Here is a 16,754-nt window from a genome sequence, read left to right as displayed (position 1 = left end):
GATACAGTTGGATTGCTTTCGAGCTCATTAAAACTGAAGATGGTTTGGGGTTTTTTATGCCTACATTTCATTTTCAGCATCCAAGCTGAGTTATTTATTAGAACAGTTATGATTGCTCAAGAGTCTTTCACAACTTTTTATGAAGAAGGTTATGTCATCATCTCTTCTGTTAGTTCGAAACTTGTTTCTCCTTTAGTCTAGTTTGACAATCATGCCCAGGATATTTGGCAAACAGGCTTTAAAAATCTTGTTTCATCTGGAGTTGCTAAATTAAGAAATGCTAGAAGATTATCCTCTTCTTCCTGACTCCCAGTGCAGGAAGTGGTTCTCTATAAAGCCAGTGGCAAAAGTCTCCAGTTTTGTTCCCTGAAGAACAAAATTTCATTTATGATTTGTATATCAAGTTGTCTGCATCTAATACTTTGCATTAGCAAAACATAGAATAAAAGGGCACTACCAAAAATTTGAGATTATTGTCCTCTTTTTTGGTTCTGCTACTGTTTCATGATAAAATATTACCATTTTCATGGCTCATAGCTTTCTCGACATATTCTCTTTTGGGGATGATAAAAAGCTCAAATTTTCTCCTCAGGTTTATAATTGTATTTTTAGTGAGTAAATAAGATCTATTTTAACAAAATATAACAAGATAATGAGAATTTTTCTGTCATCTTCATTTGCTCTTTCATAGAAAAAGAAACAGCTGAATAAAGAGCTTTAAACTTCATTAGAAAAATCAAACATGTATACAACACATTTTCTATAAATCTCTAACTTTCTGTTTAGAGCACTATTAGTTGCTGAACAAGTAGAAGTATGTGACTTTTTTACAGACTATTTGGCTTCAGAGACTTTTGGATGTTAGACGAATTTAACTTTAGCCCCTTGTGCAGTCACTTGTGTGGAGACACAAGTGTGGTTTGTTGGAATGCTGTGTCACCATCCATCTAGAAGAGCTGAGACAAAGATAAGTTGCCTGAGGAACATGAAATCTCTGATGCTTTTTGAGTGCAGTGTCTGGACCAAGTTTCCTGTTGACATAACTCCTTTGGCTTTAGTAGGAATGTGGCTCAGAACTTTTCTGGGACAGAATTCAAAACAGGATCACCTATCCTCTCTTAGTTTATTTACATCTTTTTTTTTATGTTGGGTTTGTGTTTGTGTTATAGTTCCCAAAAATCTTAAAGCACTGAAGATGGGAACTCTAGCGTTTCAGTCTGCTTTCCAAAGCTTTGGACCAAAGGCTGCGTTCATTCTGATGTACAAACCTAGACTATGAGCTCGTGGTGTCAAAGGCTACAGCCTTAGATGGAAATGTAAAGACAGAAAAGCTTATGGGGTGCTTATATTGGAGGTTTGAATGCATGTTTTAATGTATCAGATATCTTTTAATCATTCCTGTTAGATGCATGACCAGCTTCACAGGGTTAGATAGCACTGCTTTGAAATTGCAGTTTGCTATATCTTTTAATCATGGTTATAATGTTTCTGTGCGTTCATTGGTTTTGTTAAATAATCTTAACAGAGTAGGGAGGATTTCCCCTAGCTGTAGTATAAGGTATCATCAAAAGCTGTGTGATCCATCATTTATGCTTAATGTATTTTAAGAAGTCTGTAGGCCATGTCATTTATCTTAACCTGAAACAGGTTCTAAATGAACTCAGGGGAAGCCTGACTCGAGTGACTTTCTGTGATGGTACAGAGGTTTAGAGTGACAGCTTTTATAGTGTGCAGCTCTCAAGTCGACTTAGCACCTCATTGTATTGCTAGCAGATTCATTTTTATGATGATTCACATATATAAGTGCAGTAAACTACAACCTAGGAATAAAAATTTAAATTAGACCATGCAATAGAAATACCACAGCAGCAACCTATATATTTTAAAATAGACATGTTATTGCATAATCATAAACAGATTAGTTGCCCCATCAGGCTATTCTGAAAACATAATAGTATAGTATTTTTAATATTAATTCACTGCTTGCTAGATTCATGCATAATATCATGTCATTATGTTACTTAACACTGATGTTCAAGGGCTATCACACTTTCCTAAAGTTCTTTTGCTATAGGACAATACCAGGCCTATTTTTGGAAAATGTGCAAAGTTCTTACTCATGGAAATAGTCCCATTGGCCATAGTGGGATTATTTGTGAGAAAAAGAAGTGAAAAATCTAACTCTTAGTCACTAATTCATTATTTTTATTTTTAAGGGGATTTTTTTCAACTTAATTTGGAAATACACATTAGTGCCCTAACTGTTATAAATCACCCCAACACCTTTTGAAGCTGAAGTGGAAGCATTTTAGTGGGGCAGCACTGGCATATTAGTTTAATACTCTGATTTGTAACTGCCAGTATTTGTTTCCTGACTATTAGTATCTTATTTTGTCCAGTACTGGGCACATTGCCAGCATTTTAAGTAATGCCTAATGGATAATACGCAGTGTTTATAGAACTGAAGCAAAAATCTGATTTAGCAACTGTTTAACCTAAAATGGTGAGATCAAATTTATTGGCAGGTTTGTTAATGGGTTGAAATTAACCTAAAGTAATCTGGAAAACATCAGCCATGAAATCTGAAAATAGAAGTTGTACCAGTGAAATGTTAGCAGTAGTCTATTTCTAGGGGAAAAATGCTCTTATGTAATAGTCATATAATTGCCCATGAGAGATTGTAATACAGTACATTTATAAGTGTGATCTCTGTAGCTCCCCAACCAGCTATAAAGTAAGCAGCATTTTTAAAAAGCAGTATATCCATTTTGTGAATATTTGTATTTGTGAATATTGTATTTGTATTAGTGTTAAAGCTATTTTTGAAAAAAAAATTATTACCAAGGGATAGTAAAGGGTGCTGAATGAAGCTGTTAGTGTTAAAGCTATTTTTGAAAAAAATATTATTACCAAGGGATAGTAAAGGCTGCTGAATGAAGCTGAGAAAAGTCTTGCAAGGTTTACTGTGTTGCCAGGTGTGTCTCCTGTGCTGCTGCTGAGATAGGTGATTTCATTTACAGCTGTTTATCTACAGAGAAGATACTCTTGGTTGACAGCAGTTCAGGCACTTTGCCTTTCACTGTATTGGCACTGTGTGTGGCAAAACTCTTGTCAAAAGCATTTCAATATCTCTTACATTAAATAGAGAGGTGAAAAGCTGCACATTCTAGAATACAATCCACTGTCAAATCACAGGAAATGCTCCCTTTTGGATGTGAGCTTGTCCATGATAGTTCCAGGAAACTTTTCTAAGACCTTTTGCCTACCCCTGGAAATTTTTATGTGGCATTGTACTAACACGTTTCAAAAGGCTTTTCATCCTTATGATTAATATTTCATATTGATATTAAATTTAAGATTAAGTAGTTTGGGTTTTTATGGTAAACCACAGTACTTATATGGACTGATGGCTGTGTTTTGAAAACACTTTGAGTCAGCAAGGGCAGAGAAATACTTGATATGCTTTCATGATGCTGATGTTAACATCTCCAATAGTAGAAGGGTGTTGCTTTGTGACATTAGCTGGGCTGTTCCTGAGTAACTATTATGGAGCTCCAGAGGTGTCCATGACTGCTTCACAAGTGTGAGTGTAGGTGACACAGCTCTGTAACTTTTCAAATTAATTATTGCTTCTCTTTCATATCATGTATCAGTAATGTCTTAAAATATGAATCTGTAACTTCAGTTTGTAATCAATGCTGGGATCTACTATACTAGAAAAGAAGGCTTGTGGTAATTTCCTCCCTTTCTCCAAAATTTGGGACTGCACAAACCCAGATACTTCTAGTTTTCAAATAATGTGAAAGTCTCTGGAGGGACCTAAATTAGGATCTTTAGTGAGAAAAACAAGTAGCCAGGGAAAACTATAGGTCATGCAATTTTGGAGGAATATAATGTTCCTATACAGGCCCAATGGTGCGGTTGTGTGTGCTCCTGTTTTCCACTAAGTCTTTTTTATTTTTAGGCCTGCCTGTCATTTCCTAGGCAAATGTTGTACTCAACAAAGGGCTGGCTTACCAAGATGAGTTACAAAACCTTCTGTTTAGCACTCTTGTAACACAGAGAAATGGTATCTAAGATTTTAAACACTGCAGATATGTTTACTTTGCACTCTGCAGTAGTGCGTGTACTTTATTTCTTCTGTTGTAGGAAATAGAATAATGCATGTGTTTGAGGTGGTAACTCTAACATATCTGTGAAGTATCTGTAAGAGGCAAGGGTACTCCTTGTCATCTGGACCAGAACATGGGCTATCCTATGAAATACCTCAGTGAGAATTGAAATTGTGCAAACTTCTGCTAACACTTCTGTATGGATACACTTTGTGTGGGTTCACCAAACCATTATTGCTTGAAACAGACGGTTTGGATCACAGTGTCAGCCCTTTTCATGGGATGTAAAGAAGAGTAATTCAAAGCACATCCTCTGTTGCATTTTATCTATCATTGTGTGTCTCGACCTCAGAGCGGCAAAGGCTTTGACTTGAAGAGTAATTTAATTCTTAGGAAGATTTAATTTCAACCAGCTCTTTTGTGTTCATCTATAGATGACAGCTAAGTTAAATGACAGCAGTAGGCCTGAGCTGTTATTTTGAATGACTAGCCCTTTAGAAATTGATCTTGCCCATCTAGGCAGAGATTATGGGAAATGTGATCTAAGCAAAAATGATCAGATCATACAATAAGTGAAGCCATCTTTGCAGGAAAATGATGGCTTTTTAATTCCCTTGCAAATGTAAAAGTCTAAGTGCTCGTAGGGTGTTTCCTCAGACCTGTGCCACAAATGAACCAAATTACTTTCTGCCTTGCAGATTAGAGGGAGTAATATTTTACTTGAAAAGTCACAGATTTGTGAGCAGACTTCGTACCTGTCAACTACACTCCATTTTTTAATTTATGTTTAATGACTGAATTAGCTTAATAAACAAGTATTAGGATAATCAGACTTTATCTGTGATTCTTTAGAGTAAATAACTGTTTTGGAGAAATAGAATGGAAACTTCTGTCAGGGGATAGCTAGGTGAAATCAGTATTTCCCACACAATGCATAAAATAGTTAAGTGTTGGAGCAGAGAAACAGCTTTTCTCTTGTACAGTTACAGAAAGGTTGAAAAAATTTTCATCAGTTACATTTGTACTTCTTTTGTGCTCTGCTTCTAAGAATATTTGAGCATCAAATCAAGCTTTTCTCATGAAATCTCACTAAAAACAGACTTCGAAGCTTCCTCTATGAAAAGTGGATAATGAAAATGGATGTTGGTTTTGTAATGCTGTAGAATCTCGTGTCCTCCTCCACTGAGAAAATAGAAACACTGCTCCATGACATAATAATATACAAGAAAGCTTTTTCAAGCTTCATTTTGGCCAATGTGTCCTATTATGTAGTATGACTTTGAAGTACCTTGGGCCACCCATGTAAAAGAGTTGGGTGGTTATAGATTGATTTAGTGGTATTAGGCTTTAAACGAGGAAGTAATGTCCCATGGACTTGGAGACTGCAATGAAGCTTATCAAAGTAGCCCCATGAGTAAAATAATATGAAATTGCTTCAGAAACCCAAGACTGAAGGACTTGAGAGATTTACCTTTCTAGGTCTCCATTTGCTGTCCATTTGCGTTAGGTGAATCATTTAACTATATGTTTAACTTTAAACAGGTGCCTAAATCCCATAAGAGGTATAGTACTTAAAGCAACACACACATTTAACAGCTTTGCTGAGCCACAGCCTTATTTCTTACCTACTACTCCAATAATTTTTTGTTTATGTGGAGTGGAGACTTGGATATGGACCAAACCACAATTTTAACCCTTCTGCCAGGTATTTTCAGAGATATTCATCCTTTTTATGCCCAAATCTGCTGATCAGTGTGGTGGAAAATTATGTCTCTGACTGTTTGCTTGGATTAAAAAGAGTGTTATTTAAAAAGTGTGGCTAATGTAATGTGGCGAGCATGATCTAGCTAATACATTTACAAGGCTGATGATGTATTCTTTAACTTGTGTTAAGCTGGTCAAGTTAAAAACCGTAGACTTTTGGAATACATTAGTGGGAAACACAAGCTGCTAATGCCTAGTGAGCCTTCAGATTTCAGATGAGAGCAAACCTGAATTATTACTGAATAGCTGTCTCTAACAAGCTGTATGAATTTGAATCTTCCAGGATATGAACCAGTATAATAGTTGCTTGGTTGTGTTTTTCCATAACAGTAAGTAGGTGCTGTCAGATGATAAGTGGCAGTTTCTTTTGTGATACACTTTTCCTGACTTGCCAGCTGGCTTATATGCTTTCCCTCAGTTGGGTGGAAATGTTTTTCACTGACTGAATTGTCAGTGCTTCAAGATTTTCAGATCTGACGATGGAGATCTTTACAACTCATAATTTTACTAATGGGTTGTGTTAATGTACCAATTTTTAAATTCATGGGAGAAATTTATGTCACTCTTGTAGCATTTGTAAAATGATGACTTTGTTAAATGGATGTGCAATTAACCAGCTAAAAACTAATTGTTAGAAAGACTCTTTTGGCCAGAGTATGTCACAAAACTCTCAGCTCATTTATCACCAGCTGCATCCATTAATTCAGCACTGCTTGGCACTGCCTAACGGGCTTCTGAAACATTGCATTTTAAATTTAATAAAATACAAAGAGCTTTAGAGCAGAAATAGTCTGGTTTAAGACACTTAGCTGTTTTTCATAAATACAGTTTACATTTTTTTAATTTCTCCCTGTTCCTAGCTTAAGTTTTTTTTTTGCTGAATATGGCTATATATAAGGAGCATTATCCAGCCATAAATTGTAAAGAACTTACAGATTGTTATTGGTGATACAGTCTGGGCACTAGGATTGTCAAGATGTTGCAGCTCTCTGCTTCTTCTGCACAATTTTGGTAAAATAATTGTATCCTGTCAGTCCAATCATTTATACCAAGGAATCACTGCTATAGCTTTGCTGTACCATTTTCTAAATAGTGTCAGCTTGGTCAGGTTGCTATCTTACAAGGTATTGCAAAATATTCAGCAGATGGATTTCATTCACAATAACTTACATGCTGTTTTCCATGATCATCAGGTAAGGAATGGTAATCAAACATATGTTGATCCACATGATATATAATGTATATGCAAAATAGAATTAGTGTTTCATTTGTTAATAAGGCAAGTGATAAGAGAAGGGGAAAGGAAAATATTTGTTAACCAACTTGGATAAGTTCTAAAAAGCATTGTATTCTTTTTCTTCTTTCTTCCTTTTCTCTAGTTTATCGAGGTTTCTGGACAGTTCTTATGCTCCTGGGAGTACTCACTGTTGTGGCGGCTAGTTTCCTCATCATCTGTGCAGCTCCTTTTGCCAGTCACATTTTATACAAAGCAGGAGGAGGCTTTTTCATCATTGCTGGTGGGTATACTGTTTGCTCAGTCAATTATAGAGTAGAAAGGATGAGTTATATCTTCCATTTTCCCTAACCAAAAATTGTATCAATCATGGTTGAAAGAAAGAGAAAGAATATGCTTCTAATCCTTTGGCTTGTGGATGCTTGCCTTGGACACAGATTCTTTGCACAGTTATTTAGTTATGAAGATATTATAAAAGCTATTTTTGGGTTAGGGTTAAAAAAACCCTTATATTAAGCTTTGGGTTAAGGTTAAAAAACCCCACATCCAGGACAAGTAATGGAATTACACTGCAATTTCAATCTACTTTTTTTAACAGGGAAAAGAATGCATATTTAAGGATGTCGCCTTATAGGATTCTCAAGGGCTTTAGCTAAGGAGAGGGTTTCGTCCTTTTTATCAGTGATGCAAAAGATGATTACAGTGGACTCTGAAGAAGTTGGGAGACAGAACACATATACATGACCAATACAGGAAAATGCTTTGGATGTGATAGGACTAAACAAAGTAGTTGTCATGTATGAGTAAGTAGGAGCTCTAAACCTCTGCGAATGAAAGATAACAAATAACTGAATTCCCTTCTTCCTCATAACCCACACGTACAGTGGAGGATGCACCCTCCCAGGATTCAGCTGATATGGACAGCTCACTGGCACACTGTTTGCTTAACCTTGAAAAGTCTGTGGAGGTGTCACACTGCTGTGTAAGATATAGTTATATAGGATGTAAAAGATATTATGTGCTCCATCTCTGTTCTCCTTGGTTTAAAGCCTGATGAGAGGCAGCCCTCTGAGAACATATTGTGTTACAGGGCAGAGCCACCTGTGTCAGGACCACAAGGCCTGGGCCCTCTTTTTGCTTCTCATACTGACCCCCTGACCTTGCTTATCCACTGCACCTCTAAGCTCTTCATATGCAGCTAGTGATCATTATTCCCTTCCAAAGGACTCTCAGTGAAGTGTGGGAAGTATTTTATAATATTTTAGTTGAAGAAAATCCTGCATACTTACATTTTATCTCTTGAGAATTACTCCTCCACATTTTAAAAGACATAAAAAAATATTCATAGGCTGATGGAGATTCTAAGATATTTCAATGATTTTTGTTACTAATTTGCAGGGCAAGAGCCCATGTGAGTCTTGCTCTTTTTCTGCATTTGTAATGCATGAAAAACCTCAGCTATCACTAGAAAGTAGCAGAAGCTGTTTGAGAAGAAAAGGGCACTTGAAAGATGTGGAACTGACTGGCAGAGGTGCAAAGCGACGCTTGTGTTCTCCACTCTGGGTCAGTTCATCTGCCCTCATTTAGGTAGGGGAAAGTTAGATCCCCAAGCCTGTGCTGGCCTCCCTTGGCTTCCCTAGGAGGCCTGCAAGAGGCAATAACATTCAATGGCAGTAAAAACAGTAGGCATGTAAGAAGTTCCCCCAGCTGGGGATTCATTTCACACTGAAAGAGGGGCCTAATTGGATCAGATGAATGTGCTATGGAGGAACCCTACACCTCTCTTTCCTTTACTCAGAGAATCTAGAGAGACTATTTCTTTAGGTATGTGAAGTTAAGTGAGCTTTATTATCCCAGTGTGTGACCTTGGGTCTGTGTCTGTGCCCCTTTTACCCTTTGTCCCTATAGAGCAAATGTTCTTCAAGGGAAATCCTGATTTTTTTACTCTCTCTGTATGTAGCATGTTTCAACTTCAGGACTGTTCTCAATCAGGGCTTTAGAAAAAAGCTGTTATTTTTACTATTACCATTACTGCTGTTGAAAAGCAAAGGTCTGTAGCAAAATCCTGCTATAATTTGTCAAAAAAGTGGAGCTGGCAGGAGAAAATAGGACCCATTCAGCTTGCTCAAGACAGAGCAAGATAAGATAGAATCTGATGCAGAAGAGGGTGATATGCTCTACTGTCTCCCTGCTGCCCTGATCCCTTCCTGTGACTATCTCCTTCAGGATTAGGGAGTTCATTAACTGCCTGCCAAATCAAAGCAGGGCGTGGAAGGGGAGAGTGATGAAAAGTGGGGCATATTTATCACTTCTCAAACATGTGATCAGGATGCAGCCAGGTTGCGCATCTACTTAAACACAGACCTAATGGGAAAATGAAAAGATATAATGTGACTTAGATTAATGTGACTTAGATTTGGTGAAGTTAAGAGTTCTTCTAAGACAGAAACCAGCAGGTTGTTTTGAAGAAAAAAAAAAGGAATTATGCACATTGTTTTGAAAGAGCCTGGATGATGTCTTACCACAAAATTCAACTATGTGTTATACTGTAGAGAATAGTCTTCTGAGAAGGAAGTTAGACAAGATGATTGTTCTTTGGAAGTTAGGAAGAAGTTCTTCTTTTTAAGAAGAAGAAAATGTCATTTTCCTACTTGTCTTAAAAATAAGTTAGATGAAATAATTTTGATACCTGTTATTGGATGTATCTTTATCCTTCTGCAACCTTACCTTATAAATCAGCAGCAGATAAACGCTCTCCCTCAACTGAAGACTGCAGCTTGTAGCATGATCTGTTGTGACTTCTAAGGGTTCAAAAAGTAGCTGAAGATACTATTGGGAATGAGATTCTTGCCAACTGTTCAGCCATCTGAAAGCTGTTTTGTATGAACCAACTGCTTAAATTTCTGTTGCCAACAGTAAGAAACACTCAGATGGACACCTCACCTTCTCTGTGCTAAGGCAGATAGATTTGCCTTTTGGAGGGACCCATTCAAGAATCCTAAACAGAGATCCCGAGTGACACAAATAAATTTATGTTGAAAAGGACCTCTTGTGGCAATCAAGTCTGACATCCCATTTAGAGCAGGGTTGTCTTCAAAGTTAGATCAGGCAGCTCAGAGCCTTATCTAATCAAGTTTTTTAAATCTCCAATAACTAATGTTCCACAGCATCTTTGGGTGCTTGTTCCAGTTTGACCAACTTCATTGTGAGAAATGTTTTCTTCTTTCTTTGTTTTCACCTGGTATTGCCCTTGATGCAGTTTGTGGCTATTACATCTCATCCTGTCAAGTCTGTAGGTCTCTGAAAATCTATCCCCATCTTTTCTATAACTCCATTTAGAAAAATGAAGACTGGATTATTCTCTAGACTAAAACTCCCTAGCTCATTCAGCCTCTACTTGTTCTCCATTCTCCTAGCCATTGTGGTGGTCATCACCTCAGTTTTTCAGTATCTCTGTTTCACATGGGGACCCCAAACTGGACATAGCTTACCACATATGATATCACAAGTGTTGAATAAAGGGTGATAATATTTTCAAGTCTAATGATGGTGTTCTTGCTAATGCAGCTCTGTATGAGGTTAATTTTCATTGTCGCAAGACCTGCTTGAATTGTTGTACACATAAAGGGACCATTCTTGTATGTTTAGGTGTTTTAAGGAATTTAAGGAAATTGTCTATGAGCAACACCAGATTCTTCTGGGCCCTTTGACCTTTAAGGCTGCCTTTGCCCTTCAAGGCAGCCTCTCTTGGGATCTTACCTACCAGTTCTCTGCACAGATTGCAGTGTGTTCTCCTAGGTTCTGGGTCTTACCTTCCATATTCCTCCTATGATATTAACTTTTGCCATTCCGTGGCCATCATAACTACAATTAACACCATCTATCATTTTCCTGACCCATTTTTCCTTAAATGGGAGTAGCAAAACTTTGTAACTGTATTAACCACCTGAGTCCACAGGTAAAACTACACCTGCAAGACCTGTGGGGAAAAGTGAGTATCAGTTCAATGATACCACAGTTAGTGACTTGAGTCCTGCCTTTGCAGCCTCATCTCCATGTCTATAACATCAGAGGATGGTCCAAGAGCAGCTATGATACTGAAAACTATAAGAAGCCTTATAGTTGCTTCAAAGGTCATAGGAAAAGAAGGGAAATCTGCCATAAAATGATCTCTTAGAGCAGCCTTCAATAAAGTCCATAATTAGCTTGTGCCTCTTTCTGCCTGGTGGTGGTGAAAACTGTCCTCTTATACTGATGCCAATAAGCAATATACCAGGATGTGCACTGAGCATTACAGAATCACACCCTGGTGAAGAAGCAAGATTAGAAGTATGACTGCTGCTTCCTGCCAAAGAGTGAAACAAGATGGTACTTTAGTTTGAGGTCCTAGATGAGGACAAAAATCTGTTTTCAGAGACATGTACCTACTTTCATAACTTTTGCATGGGATCCTCTGCAAGTACTTCAGCAGAGAATGCCAACCACTATTTTTAAATAAAGGTCACAATAGGCCAAGGTAGGTGGTAGAATCTGAAATAAGGACAAGAACAGAAAAATGCATTTAATAAAAGAAATACACACACACACACAGAAGTTTTCCTCAAGTGAGATAAAGAGTTCTAAACTTCCAGGCATAAGTAAAAAGCTCACATCATTCTTTCCAGCACCTGTTGTCTTCGTGTCTGCATAGTAAAAGATTCATGCCATAAACAGCCATTCACCATTGACAAGTGAAAGGCATTTCTACGTGGGAAGAATCAGTACTAAAGGCCAGCAAACTGCTTCTTGAATTCACAGACATTTCTAAAGGTTCTGTATTCTTTCTCCTCTACAATATGCACAAGTATTTGTTTGAAAGAAATTCAAAAGAATGAATGTGAAAGACAGAAAAGAGTGACCTCAGAGAAGTCCATGTCTTATCACACTGCACAGTGCTGTGTTTCAAACATGTGTGTTTATAAAAAAAAAGGAAAATTGAAAAAAAGAAAGAAAAAGGAGTAGGAGGGAAGTATTTATTTGTCTTAATCTCTCTCAGACATATTTCATGTTCTAGGAATAATTTCCCTCATCATTACTCTTTCATGCAACTGCTGTTCTATTTTTTATTCACTAAAAGGCAAAGGCAAAAGGATGCCTGCACTCTATGAAAAAGGTCTAAATGCCAAAAACATAGAAACATATCACAGGACACACTGTTCTTAAAAATACTTGGTTCAAGAAATTGTGGATTTTTTTTTTTCAATCTCAGTAATTTTGTCTTGGAGCTTGCCTTTGAGAGTTCACAACATTCACAATAGATTGTCAGTGCAAGAGTGCAGGAGCAGATTTCTCAGGATAAATACACATTCAGTGAACTGCCTAAGAGCTTAACTCCCGTGAAGTAATAACTCTGTGAAAATTAGACAAAAGGAGTGCTAATAAATGAAATACTGATGGTGGCAACAGGACATGGTCAGTTTTTACTTAGCCTGATCCTATTGTTCAAGATATTTATTGAACATGCTAAGTAATACACCTATTAATTAGTCTCCATTAGCAGGTGATAGAACCCTTAAATACTCCTTTAGTGCCTTAATTAACTAAGAGGGTTTACACAGTCTTCCTTTCTTTTTCTTCCCTTTTAAGGAAGGACATTTATCTCTGCTTGACATAAATTTCTTCTGAAAATTTCCATACCCGACAATTTGCCACTCACAGGTGTAACAGCTTGCTGTGAAATCACACCCCATGGATGATAGATTCCCTGAAGTTGTTTTACCACTGGCAGTCCTGGCTTGCTATTTTGCACCTACATGGTGTTGATTCTAGTTTAACCACCTAGGTGTTGCTTCAGAGTGTCTGAAGAGCAAGGGGTGCCCATTTCTAGATTAAAGCACCTTTGATGCAGTTTTGTTTTAATGACGGATGTTTTTGACTAACTTCTCTACATAACTCTGCTCTACCCAGGATGCCAGAGGGCTTTCCAGATGTGCAAGGCCTGGTTATACTTACCTGCTGCTATAGTAACAGAATATGCATCACTACTTTCGGAATGACTATTGTTTTGGACTAAGTTTTCCCCTATGTAGAGATTAAATAGAGGACTAGTTTGAAAATGCATAGGCACAGCCAGTTGAAGAGGTAAATTCCAATGTCCTTGTGGATTTTGCCAGATTATTAATGTATCTTTCCAAATCTTAGTGTAATAATTTTTGTTCAAATTTTGAAACCTTGAACAAAATCCAGATATCTAATAACTCCATTTATGAATTTGTCCCAGAATCTTTCTACTTTTTAAATCAAAAGTTACTATCTCTGTTTTGTTCTAATTTTCCTGTGTTGCCCATATTACCCGTTATCATTAGATGTTCTGTTATAGGAATCTTCTGCTCAATTTGAATTATATTTGAAGAGTTTTCAATTTATTTCATATTCTTCTTGTCTGGCCCTAAGGCAATCCTTCTCTCTGATTGTTTCAGTGGTTTTATGTTTAATACAAGCACAGTACTAAACTCCATCAAAATTGAGTTTTACTTAGGTAAAATATTTTCAAAATTGAATTTATGCCTCTTAGAGTTGAGTGTTGGGTTTTTTCAAACTTTGTTAGGAATTTGAACCTTAGCAAAAATGTAATCCTGGAAGTGTATTTCACAGACATGAAATGTGTCTGCCTCCTTCTTTATTTAGTTTTACTACTATTATTTCAGCCTCCTAGAAATTGCAGATCCTTTGGGAATGTTTTGATTATGCCTCAGCCCTTTTTTTGTTGGTCTTCAAAAGATAATGTTTATAAGGATTGAGCCATGAGCTCTCACCTGTCAGATGTTCAGGCTGTATGTAAAGATATTATATTTTGTCCATAAAGCAGTAGCAGGAAGATCACCAGGTTAAGCTGCTCCATCTAACCTGCCTGGTTTTGTCTGCATCACGTGAGGATGTGAGGACAACAGCTGCTCCCTGGTAAATGGGCAGAAAGGGTGGGGAAGGAGGTTGTGAGGCAGCATCTCAGGTTGGGGATGGGGAAAGGTAACCATCAAAGGTTACCAGGACATGTGAATATGGAAGCAAATCCCTGGCCATGGGTGTTTCCAAAGTGCACTTGTGGGTTTTACCACAAATATCACATTTGTTCAAGGTTGCATTGCAAGTATTTAGCAGGATGGAGAAGAGACCACAAATACCTTTGGCTTACAGCCTGTAACCTCAAGTTTAGGAGTGAGTGTTCCCAGGACTGTGCACTGAGTTGTGTTTTAATGAGGCACTTAAACATTCTGGGATAAAAATGTGATGGGGTGGTGCCCCTCAAGTATTGATTGCTGGAATAGATGGTCCTGCTGCTGCAACTTTGCTGTGACAGTTGGAGCTCAGGGAGCAAATGGGTACAGGCTGAAGCATGCAAAAAATTTAGGCTTGTGCCCTCAATCCTCCAGCAGATCTTCTTCTGGAGCATCTGTTCTGCAGGCTTGCATTTCTCAAGTGTCCACATTCCTCTAAAGTGAAATGAAATATTAGGAATGCAACTGATACTCTGGAAAGCACTTTCTTCTTATATCTCCTTCTGGTGTATAGTAACAAGGAGATTATCAAAGTTTGTAAGGACATGTGCTCCTATTACTATCATGTATAAACAATTCAAAGGCCTTTCAGAGGAGTGGTTGGGAAAAGGCTGTGAATTATGTGGTGGATTAATTTCAGGAAACTGTTGTATCCAATTTGAGGTTATTCCTAATAGCCTGCTTCATAGTTATTATTTAATTATTGTTGTGTTTTTTTCCTCTACCAAGAGCTTCTTTTCTAAAGGTGGATGATTTTGAATTAAATACATTTGAATTTTTATGCAAAATATTTGAGTAGAATACTCTGAAATTTTGTGTTCCAAACACAGCCCTTTTCAAAAGAATAAAGAAGCAAATGCAGAGAGGTGAAGATAATAGAGAGATTTCCCACTCCTTTCTGTATCTCATCCATAAAACTGATAAAAACAATGCCAGAGTTTGGGAAGCAAAAGTACATTTTTTCCCCAGATTGTTCCATTCCATTCCCCCTCCTTCCCCCACCTTAACCCCTGAATTCAAAACAGTAAATACCTGCATGAATTTTGTCATCAAAGTCTGCCTACCAGAACCAGATATCACCTTTGTCATGGGAGCATGCCTTTCAGTGCAAATCAGGAGCGAGATGGAGGTAGTGCTAGTTAGAGGAAGCCAAAGGCAAAAAATATGCAGTGGTGGCTGACAGTGCCATGCAGACAGGACCTCAAGCATTGATGGATTTTTAGGTAATACAGTAAATGCACCCAGCATCTGTCTCACACTCTGTTGTTAAAACCTGGTGTTTCTTTTCCAGGTGTCTTGTTTTCGCTGGTAGTCGTGATGTATGTCATCTGGGTCCAGGCCATGGCAGATCTGGAAAACTACACAAACATGAAGAAGATGGATTGCCCAGACTTTGCTGTTTATGTACGTTATGGCTGGTCGTTTATGCTGGCTCCTATAGGAGTATTTTTTGCTTTATTAGCGGGAATGCTGTTCTTGTTGGTAGGGCGTTACATTTATTTACACTCAGACTAGTCAGACGCTGCTGAAGGGAATACAGCAATACTTGTGAAACTTTGTGACAAGTGTAAACTGGAACACAATTTTGTACATTATTACCATTATGGCAATCTTAAATGTGCAGGCAGACTTCTGGAAATTCTTCTATTACTTGTTACAGGAAGAAACGACCTTTAGTCCCAACTATTTTTAATTCTTTAGAAAGTACACGTGGTTCTTCACATTGTACTATTAGCAAGATTTTTGTTGGTTAATAAACAGAAGAAGACAAAATTTTTCTGCAAGTAAAACATGAACATGAATTGTCTCAAATCAACATTTTATACATTTATCTTTTAGCATTTATACTGTTCTTCTGTTTATAGAGAATGGCATAAGGTAGAGGAGAAGGCAAACATTCAAACACAGTAATTCAATCTACCTCCTCTCCTGTTTTCCACTACTTGCCTTAGCTTTAATGGCAGCAAACATGTCTGCACTTTATAAAAATAGAGTGCAGTTGTTCATGCAGCATCCATAGGAAGAGGACAAGAGAGAAGACAATTGCCATGAATGTGTAAAAGCTTAACTGTTCTACTACCCATGTCTCTTTTCTGTATGCATTTGAAAGCTGTATACTTCTGTATTCTGAAATCCATGTGTTGCATGATCCTGTAAGCCAAAATGCCTTCACTATCTGAAGTTATGCCAAAATTGTATTTTGAACTATAGCATTAATATTTTAATTAAGTTTTAACTCTTTTATTTTTCAGTGGAACAACTGGCTCCTCTAAAAAATATTTTCATGGTTGTGTAAAATTAATTTTTTATTAAAAAAGGTTTATTATCAAGACAATATTTAGGACATGAACATGTGTGTCTTGTGCAGCCTTCATTTTCCCACATGTTAAAAATCTGCATTATAGACCAAATCCAACTTGCCTACTAGGCTTGCTAGGGAAAGCAATGAGCCTAGCTAAGACAGCCAGGGAGATGGATTTGGTACTGCATTGTAGGAGTGGCTGGTTCTGTATGTGTGTGTGCATGCACATCTGTGTGGAAGATGGGGTAAAGATGAGACTGTATGCATGGTATGGAAAAGATGGGGTTGAGTTTTAACAATGGGGAAAC

General features: G+C 37.5%; 1 protein-coding gene across 2 annotated transcripts in view; it reads left to right on the top strand.

Annotated features, from left to right (window-relative positions):
• TMEM182 (transmembrane protein 182) overlaps window positions 1–16,469 on the top strand; it is a 31,736-nt gene extending 15,267 nt beyond the window's left edge. For both annotated transcript variants that reach the window (XM_031056198.1, XM_005419992.2), the window contains exons 4-5: window positions 7,256–7,393; window positions 15,436–16,469. In XM_031056198.1, coding sequence (XP_030912058.1) covers window positions 7,256–7,393; window positions 15,436–15,659 — 362 coding nt within the window. In that variant the 3' untranslated portion in view covers window positions 15,660–16,469. The remainder of the gene's footprint in view (window positions 1–7,255; window positions 7,394–15,435) is intronic.
• The last annotated feature ends 285 nt before the right edge of the window (window positions 16,470–16,754 follow it).

This window comes from Geospiza fortis, unplaced genomic scaffold, assembly GCF_000277835.1.
Source record: "Geospiza fortis unplaced genomic scaffold, GeoFor_1.0 scaffold192, whole genome shotgun sequence".
Taxonomy (NCBI): Eukaryota; Metazoa; Chordata; class Aves; order Passeriformes; family Thraupidae; genus Geospiza; species Geospiza fortis.
This window is presented reverse-complemented; position numbering and strand designations above follow the sequence as displayed.